This window comes from Hipposideros armiger, unplaced genomic scaffold (assembly GCF_001890085.2).
Source record: "Hipposideros armiger isolate ML-2016 unplaced genomic scaffold, ASM189008v1 scaffold_540, whole genome shotgun sequence".
Lineage (NCBI taxonomy): Eukaryota > Metazoa > Chordata > Mammalia > Chiroptera > Hipposideridae > Hipposideros > Hipposideros armiger.
The window spans coordinates 896,700-906,679 of record NW_017731890.1 but is presented as its reverse complement, the minus strand read 5'-3'; the positions used below and the strand labels follow the sequence as shown (position 1 = coordinate 906,679).

Here is a 9,980-nt window from a genome sequence, read left to right as displayed (position 1 = left end):
TCTAGGGCTTGGAGGTGATGAACTCCTAGCCTTCACAATCAGAAATGCAGCTGGTAACAAAACTCTCCACCTTGGGGGGCGTGGGGGAGTAAGAGGTGCACAGGACAGTGGAAAAGGGGTGCGAATCTTCTTCAAATGAAAACATTGGCTTTTCATCGGACTGAACTCTGTTCCCAGTCCCCTGTAGCACCGAACAAGCTGAACATTAAAATGCCAAAGAGAAAGGATATGATACTCCTTCATGACTCTGTAACAGGAAAGACAGGCTTTAATGCTCATTTCACTCCAGCAGTTTGTTTAGACAGCGATAAATCATCCCTTGGGCATTTAAAACAGGTTATTCAATACCAGCATTGGCTTCAAATATTAACCAGCATCTGATCGAGTCCATGACCACACAGACTAACCAACTGGACATTTAAAGTAACAAAAAATCCACTCTGGATTATGACTCCATAGAAATAAAGAGACACTTTGTTTCTTTTTAATTTGGCAGAAAGATTAACAGTAATTCTAAACAACATTCATTAATACACAGAAAGATACTTATTCCCCCAGATACTTCATCCCCAATGAAGATGTCCAAATGAAAACCTGTATTTCAGGCAGTGGCAACAATCTGTGCCAGCATACGTTGTACACGTTAGTATGAGATTAAAGAATGGTTAAAAACATAAGGGGGAACCTTCAAGCTTTGTAATACCTTCTACAGAAGACTGGCCTAATATAAAAGAGTACACGTGCATGACATAAAAAACCCGATGGAAAGAGTCTCTGCACTTCAATGTGGTCACAGCCTATCGGTCTCCACCCGTTTGTAAATACAGACAAGGCGAGAATCGGGTTCAGGTTACACCTTATACCTGTACAAAGTGGTGAGGGTGGCAATGCAAGGCCACTACATATTGTGGGTGGAAAGAGACTGCAGCCCAAGGCCCCTCCACTTCAAAGAGCAGAGGAGAGCAGCCTGTGGGTGCACGTGCCGACTCAGTGGGTCTGGGGCCCGAGCTCCTGCGCCTGATCAAGCCTCGCAGTGCCGCTGGTGCTATGGCGCCACAGTGGCCACCCTGAGGAGCGCTAGCAGGACAAGTTGCCAAGGCAGGAGGAAGACGACGGCTGGGGCTCTGAGGACAGACTCGTGGAGGATCACCTGCTCACCCTAAGCCCACCCCACTCCCACCCCCAGGAGTAAAGGAGCCAGTACTGAGACTGGGTTATTGGCCTGGAAGACTTACAAAAGGCTGTTATTGTGTGATGTTGCATAAGAAAAAAAAAAAGACTCAAAAGTAACAAATTTTAAAACTGTTATTAACAGCAAATCGGGAGAAATGTATCCGATTTCTGGGGGCTACTGACATGTTGATGACAAGCCCCAGGAAGACATCCTCTGGGCAAACAGTTGCTCCGTCGGCAAGGCTGTGTCCGCTGACACACAGGGCTTTACCCTGGGAACGGATTAAGTCGCTCAGCGTGTTATTACTTGTATGCTCCTGCTTCATTTCTTTGGAGCAAAATAAAACACTGAGATCTACACACCAGGATTAGCTATCCGTGATCTTGACTTTGAGTCCTTCCCCTGTGCCGACCTCAAGGTGGGAACAGCTGGTTCCTAGGATGGTTTTTGGGGGTCTTGGGGGCAGCTCTGTCTCCCACACAGGCTATTTAAACAACCCTGTATCCTCAGGGTGCACAGACTGAAGACATTGCAAACGCAGAGGGGAAACACAAGCAAGAAGTTATAATTTTACCAAACAGCCATAATTATTCTGATAAAAAGAGCTATTCAAAAGGGATGCTGGCAAGGTTACTGGTCCTCCGATTGAAACCTGCCTCCCCGTCCATTATTTGAGTTTAAATTTTCAGAAAAGGGGTGGGGGTGAGGGTTGGGGAGCCTAGCACAAACCCAAGGCTAAAAGCAAATGTTATCAAGAGACGCCTGAGTTGGCATCTCTGCCCCAAAGAAGTACATACATTCTCAGAGAAAACAGCGAAACAAATTCCAGTCTTAAATTCCATTTCAAAGTCCTTCAATGTTCTGAAGACTATTGCTTCAGTTATATGTTGCTAATAACAATAATAATCCTGAATTGAATAAAATGGCATACCTCGTCCATACACTTTTTTTCTTTTCTTTTTTAAACAAAGTGATGTGAAAGATCCTTTCTGGCCATTTCGGAAGAATGCGTTCAAGAAGAGAAGTGAGATGCAAGCACGGTGGACTTGGAAGATGGGAAAACATTTTAGAAAAGCCTTGGGCTGGTCACATGTACTTCAGTCCACTTGCCTCTTCTGATGAGGTGGTCGGATTGTTCAAAAGTGCAAGATGTATTTGATTCCCCACTTCTGAATAATAGAAATACTGGAGGAAGATGCTAGCACGAGTCATACACATTCACCATCCTTTCCGAAATGCTTGAAGGCAAAAGCCTTGGAAGCCCCAAGTGAGACCGAGTCCCTCGCTCCCGGCAGGAGACGCGCAGGCGCCCCCTCCTGTACCCAACACTAAGAGACAGACTGCCATGGGGGGCGTGAGGCAGGGGTGCTGCGGCCGACGCGGAGAGGAGTCTAATCCTCCTGAAGACACTTTTCCACAATGATGGCAAGTTCTTCACTTTCATGCTTTATTGAAAGTAAAATATGAATCAAAGACAGGTACTGGTAAGCAGGTTATGTCTCTAAAGAATTACTTTTAGTTCAGAGCAGAATGTTGTCCCATCTACTGTGATAAAAATCCCTCATGGACCGATGCATCTGGTATGAAACTCGAGCAAGGAAATATAACAGAATTATTCCCTCCCGTGACTATAAATCTCATATGTAAACATGATTTCCTGTTACTGCTACTAAACTGGTTCAATCTTTATTTGCCCTTTCCCTCCCGCCACCCCCCACCCCTTAAATATAAAATTTGAAACATTTCCTTCAAGTCTGATGTCCTTCAGTGCAATCTGCTTTATTTGACATAAGGCATTTGGGACAGTCACTTTTGAATGATTTTCTGCCTTCTGGAAGAGTCATGATTTAATTCTTAGATCCAGCTTTTCTTTAATGCCCTAACATGTCAAACTCCTCCTCCCTTCTGGTCATTTCTGAGTAGAGTCCGCAAGTGTTCAAAAGATTAATGTCCAAGTAGACCAGTACCTGGGAAAAGAAACACACGTGGAGGTACAGTTGTGAGCCAAGAGTTCATGCACTCCATGTGTCAAGAACGCATCCTCAACAGGGGATATCCAACTTAATAAATGGGCACAGCAGCCCTCTGACGTTGAAGGGTAAGAGAAAATGTCAGCCAACTTGAGGCTTTCAGCTAAATCACATCTCTGTTGAAAGCCATGGGTTTCCTACGTGCTGTCTTCACACGAGTTAATCGGATTTTATTGGTGCTTTCATTGGATAGCCATTTTTTCATAAAGAAATGTTTTGCTCTGTTTTGTTTGGCTTTAGCCACATCAGGAGTTTCTTTGTAGTGGTAACGTGTAGACAACAAAGCCGCATTGAGAAGAAGGCTTTATTTGGGCCAGTAGCTTTGCTCGCTTATTTGCTTTAGCAAAGAAGCCCTGATATTTGATTCAAACTCATTCCTGGGCAAAATCACAACCCGCCATGGCCCCTCTGGAGAAGACCCCAAAGGATCAAAATGGCAACGGTTACAGCTGGAAATGTCAAAGGTCCGTATCTGATGGAGTAATGAGTATTACTGGTGTACACAACTACAGTAGCCAAGATGTGGTACAAGGCACCGCCGTGTCTCCATCTAAAGTAATAATCCAAGTAATGCCTTAATGCTAGATAGGTTAATGAAACCTTTTCACTGAACCTCGGATAATTCAGCAAATTCTTCTACTCTAATTCTTATCAGTTGCACACAAACTGTTTTTGCTCTAAGATGGGACTGACAGGATGAACTGGAAAAAGGTTAAATATATATCTCGAAATGCCCTTGGCTAATTCCTTAGCCTCCCACCCGAAATAAGAGAAAGCAGAGTGGACATCTGGCAGGAGATGCTTCTAACACGCAGGCCCTATCTGAGGCCTGAGTGCTGAAAAAGATAATGAAGAAGCTTGAATAAAAAATGCATTTAACTAAAATTAATTTCAGTCATGAGACTCAGATTGAATTAAATTTTAAAATCAAATTATAGCCTTCACTTTAATAGAAAATTATAGTATGACTGACATTCATGAACAGAACATGACAAATGCAACTTACCTTTAAACCCTTCTTCTGGCATACACACTGGAAGGAGAAAACAAAAAAAGAAACAAAAAAAGAATTCCAGATTGAAAAGGCTGTCGTGACAGAGTAATAAGATCACCTCGATGCCTAAAGATGAGAAGTTTAAAATAACTTTCAATTACCTTACTCACCCATAACGATTACTTCTGTAGTTATGGAATAATAATCAGATGACATTCTTTCTGTTTTCATTTTTATCCAAGTAATATACATGCATCATTAAAAAAGTCAAGTAGTGGTAAATGAGGGCTGTAATAACTGAAGCCAACGTTCTGCATGACCCCAGGGCAGGCCTAGGAGAAGCGGGCGACTGACGCCCTCTGGAGCTGTGTCTCTGCCCTTCCCCCTCCCATTCCCATACTCTGGAAGGAACCACCTTGTGACCCGTTTAGCCATTTCTTCTGCTATTCAACCTCTTTATTTCTAAATAACACGCTTTATGCTGATATTTCATAATTGTAGAGAATATCTAATAACTTTCTCAATGAAAGATAAAAATTTATTTCTTCTAGCACCTCTTATGTATCAGCTGCCCCCTCAGCCATCCTCCCGATACAGTGGTTCTCAAAGACCTGTATCCCTTCCCCTTTTCCCCGTGGACGTTCTTTGCCAAAGCCTGCATCCTCAGGGATGACGTCACAGAAATGGCAGCGTGAGGTGAGCCTCTTGGAATTTACAACCAACTGAGCAGCTGTAACTCCACAAAGCCCGCGTCCCACCGCTCCAGCCTGGACCCGTGAGCTGCATGCCTGCTGCAGGGCTTCTGTTCAGCTCTGGAATTTCCCTTCACCTTCTTCTAGGGCATCTTTTCCGAAGTCAGACCCCTGCTTTCTGGTGCCACTGTTGACTTCTTTCTTGATTTACTCTCTTGTTTAAGAGCACATCCTTCTGCAGTATCTTGGCAAACGGTGCATAAGATAAATTTTTTGAGGCTTTCTGTGTGTTCCAAGAGCCTTCAACTGTGAGGGCAGAATACAGTCTGTCTAGTTCCCGAATTCTAGATTAAGATTTGCTTGTCCTCAGCATCTTTGGGTGCCTCTCCATTCGTCTGTGTTTCTGACTTCATCCTATGACTGTGTTTGGTTTTCCTTCCATCTTTAGATGCTTTGAGGATCCTGTCATCCCTAGGGTTTCACTTCCTGTACTGAGCGCTTGGTGCAATCGTGGTAGTTTTCTAACCAAATTTCCTCTTTTTAGGCTCATCCCTCACTCCCACTTTCAGGGGTACCTGGGGCCTCCAATTTATGTGTGTCTGTCCGAGGCTCTGCAATCTGCATTACTTGGCTTCTGGTTGACCTCTTTCATCTGCAGGAGTACACTTATTTCTGTTTCTTCAGATCAGCTAAATAATTACTACTCCTCTCTGCTTTCCATTTTCCAAAGTTTTTTTTTTTGTTGTTAGTTTCGGTGTACAGAACAATGCAATAGTTATCCTTTTCACCCTCACAAAGTAACAACTCCCCTCCCCCCATGTACTGCCCTCCCACCCCCGATATCATGCTTATCTATTACAATTCCATTGATTCCATTCCCATTCTCTACTCCATGTCCCGTGACTATATGTATATATAATTATAGTTGACATACAATATTATTCAACATTTTCCAAAGTTTTTTGTAGACACCTTTCTCTGTCTATGATCTTATAAGTAAGGTAGAAACATTTAAGGTTAAAAGAGCTGAAACTTTTAAGGTTAAAAGTATTGTAGACGAAAGCTTCAATATCTATAACTCTACCTCCTTCTAACAAGTTAATCAATAAATTCCTAAAATAAATTTGTCTTTACCTTGCATGACATCATCCATTGCAGCATAATCTGCAATTGGTTCATCAGCCTAGAAAACAAATGAAGACAATTCAAAACCACAAGGGAGAGGGAGTCAGGGGGAGCAGTAGACTGGGTCCTCCCCACACTGGAGTCTGGCCATGAGTCGAATACTGGATTTGCTACAAGACACAAATACAAACACTGACCAGCTGCGAACCGGGTTCAAACCACAGCCAGCGACGTCTGGGATTAACAAAGAAAACTCTGCCAGCGATGGGTCTATACTTGCCACCCAAAAAACTTGCACAGCATATGTGACATTGTTTTCCTGCTCCTAAAAACCCCTTTCGCTGTAGAAATGTTTAGACAGACTGAGATTATGAAACTCTGATTTAATTAATGTGAGTTAAAATGCTAGTGGTGACAGTGTGAGTTAGGTACAAATAAAAAGGCAGACCGGTCTTCTAAAAATACCAACTAGGGGCCAGCCGAGTGGCGCGATGGTTAACAACTGGCTTGGGACGCCAGAGGGCCCCAGTTCGGATCCCACATATGAGGACCAGTGACACTGCCCTCTACAGCTAAGATGCTGAACAACAGCTCAACCTGGAGCTGGGCTGCCATGAGTCACAGGCGACGGCGTAGGTTGCAGTCACTGCTGCAGTGGACTGCCACGGGCTACCGTGTGTAGCCAGCAGCCAGCGTGAGCGGCCAGCAGCCGCCATGAGCGGCCGTCCAGAAGCCGGCGACTGATGTGCCTTGCCCGGGAAGAGCGCAATGATGGTGCCAACTTGGGCCAGTGAAGCAACGTCCTCCACAACTAGACTGAAGAACAAAAGGACAACAACTTGTCTGTTCCCTTTCCCCCAATTCCCCAATAAAAAAAAAAAAAATCTTAAAAAAAAAAAAAAATACCAACTAGGTTAAAAATACATTTTTGTGGGCCCGCCGAATGGCTCAGTTGGTTAAGAGCCTGCTCAAGAGTGCGAGCTCTGAGCAACAGGGTCGCTGGTTCGATTCCCGGCTTGAGCTGAGCTGCCGCTGAGCTGCCAACAGGTGGCAGGATGGCTCCGCTAAAAAAAATTTAAAAAAATAAAATAAAACACATTTTTGTCCCTCCTCACCACCAAGAACAAAATACCCACATCCCTTTTAGGGCAGAAGCCAGCACCGAGTCCGCGCTCATGGTGCGATGAGCTGCAAGGGCAAACAGGCAAATGGCTGGTGTAGGGTCTAGCTGCCCATCTGAAGCAAAAGCCCTTTCATAACACAGGCCATTTCTATAATAGCATTTCAGACAGGGCCCTTAGGGTCCCACAACTCAACAGGTTTTCAAAGTAATTCCATAGAACCTACAGTTCCAAGAAAAGCAAAAAGTAAACAGGGGGAAGGGGGAGGGGTATGTGTGTGGGGTAGATACAGGTCTTCATCATTTCCAGGGACACGTTTTATCTTACCAGAACTGAGGCTCTAGGGTATGAAAAGCATTTATTTCACAGTTCAAAAGCCCAACAAATATTCCACCACATGATGCAATGGTGTGTGGCACAGTGGGGACGCTTCTGGCCACGAAGAAACAACAGAGGCAAAGGGAAGTGACGAACTTGGGCCCTCAGGTGGTGTAGGATCGGGCTAATGAGGCTGGTTCAATAATTCATTTTCTTAGACAACTTCTCAGCAACCCTACTTTTTATAAAACACCTTCCACCTCTCCTAAATCCATTCTATCCAAAGCCAGTTTCCATATCCTGGACAAGAATCCCATAAAGCCGACCAGAAGTGTTTTGACGGTTGAGGCCAAGCCTCGCGTCTGTTTCCTACGTTGACTGGCTGGTATGTACTTTCGAGCCAAGAGGAAATGAGGGGAATGCTTGAATAAAGGTACAGGAAAGTAATTCTGCTGATCCAGAAATTAGGGAGGATATATCTAGATCTATTATTTTTTTAATAAAAATGATGAAAATCCCACAAGACCCAATGATGTCGTGACCTCCTCTAAGTCTCTGTGGCTTAGCCAGAGCTGCAGAATCCAGGGGCCACCAAAAACGCATGGCAGTCGCTTACCACACCCTGATGAGGACTCGAGGCCATCATAACCGCTGCTGCACCATGCGGCTTACATGTGGGTGTGTATCATCATTAAAACCTTCTAGAATTCCTCAGGTAAGGCACCGTCACCTACCTTTAACAAAATGACAGATTCGGGAATGACGCCAAGGGTGCCGAGGGTGGCACAGTCATCATTTAAAATCTTTCCATCAATTGAGAGATTCTGGTCAAAAGGAGCAACTGAAAATGCATGCATGATCTGTGCCAATATAAAAAAAAAGAAAAAGTCTGTATGAAGCAAAATACTGAGACTCATACCCTATTTGAATAAATAATGCATACATTCTTTAAAAAATAAGTCAGAATACAAAAGATACTACAGTTTGCAGTCAGCCCCCTTGCTGCATTCCTACAGAGGCTAAAATCCCTGGAACATATCTGGAATAGGCCTAGGAGGTCTAGTGGAGAACTGGGAAACAATGATACCCACAGACCCTTGTGTCCCGCACCTTACCGCCTCTCCAAGGGCAGGATGTGGGGAAATCAAAGGGCAGAAGGTGGGGCTCGGCGGACAGTCCTCTGGTTACAAGCCTTCGCCTTCATGGTCATTCCTATCATGCCCAAGCCCCACAGACTTGATAATCAAACCAAGTCCAAATTCTTTTGGAAAACCACCTTTACATTAACCAGCAGGTGATCTGGGCTCTTCTTCTTTCGGTTTTGATTCCTTCAGCAAGCAGCCTAGGTTACATAATTCAGCCCTTGGGAACCATATATTCTCTGCCTCTAGGAACCAAAATATGAATTTCTTAAGGGTAGGGACCATGTACCCCGATCCAGTTCTAGCCAAATGTTAAAAATTAAACACATTCAGAAAGACTGTTAGACATAATACTTAAACATTTTCTGAAATGCATAAAAATGTTTATTTTTATTATTTCCCAGTAGTAATTACCACTCGTGGGCAAGAAGGAACTGGGCTCAGAGAGGCACACACACAAAGATATCTTCACTGATATGTTCTCTTAATTTGGATGTGAGGTTCAAGAGTATGTATTATATTTATTTATTTACGCATATTCATAACTCAGTTACATACTCGCTGAAAGTCCTCTATGGCATATGTATCACACTTATTCCATGATGCTATAGGAAACCCACTGTACTCCTCTACTGCTTGAATCTGAAAAGACAAAGCAAGCCCAGCAAAGCGGCCCTGAACCAACTGTGTGTGTAATTGGGCCCAAGAGCTGGGCAGACTGAGACCAGAATGGGCAGACTGGGACCAGAACAGTGGTTTTAATAATGGCACACAGGTAAATAAGAATCTTAACTGGACTTCTCAAAAGGCATCAGCCCCTGAGAAGCAAGCAGGGATAGATTCAACAGGGATTTGTGGTGACACTGCACTGACATCATCAAGGACCTGCCTGTTCCTGGTGAGTAAGTCCTGATGGGACAGCTCTCCCAGAGCCGGCCCTGTACGCAGACCCCAGGCAGAGGCAGCCAGCCCCAAGTTCTTCAGTGGGACCCGGTGAAGAAGAAAGCAGGTAAAGCAGAGGTGTCTGATACCGGCTTAATGTGGGCAATGGCACAGCTGCTTGGCTGTAGGAATGCTTGTTCACACCCCTGAATGCTAAGGGTCTCTGCACCACCCTGTGAGATTGGACAAACAGCAAATACATATACACATGAGGACCCCCAGTGCTGGGCTGATGCTTATACTTTATTTTAAGCACACAGAGAAAGACATTTACATTCATTCAACAACTAAGGAAACATTCATTAAGAAGCTACCATGGGGCCGGCCGTGTGGCGCGTTGGTTAAGAGCTGGCTTGGGACGCCAGAGGGTCCCGGTTTGGATCCCACACATGAGGGTCAGTGACACTGCCCTCTACAGTTAAGATGCTGAACAACAGCTCAA

General features: G+C 44.4%; 1 protein-coding gene across 1 annotated transcript in view; it reads right to left on the bottom strand.

Moving 5' to 3' along the window:
• Positions 1-238: 238 nt before the first annotated feature.
• The window catches only part of LOC109396742 (ubiquitin carboxyl-terminal hydrolase 48-like), a 21,020-nt gene continuing 11,278 nt past the window's right edge, over positions 239-9,980 (bottom strand). Inside the window, exons 4-7 of the mRNA XM_019668836.1 lie at positions 8,189-8,314; positions 6,025-6,073; positions 4,211-4,237; positions 239-3,141 (exon numbers count right to left, since the gene is read on the bottom strand). Coding sequence (XP_019524381.1) covers positions 3,119-3,141; positions 4,211-4,237; positions 6,025-6,073; positions 8,189-8,314 — 225 coding nt within the window. The 3' untranslated portion in view covers positions 239-3,118. The remainder of the gene's footprint in view (positions 3,142-4,210; positions 4,238-6,024; positions 6,074-8,188; positions 8,315-9,980) is intronic.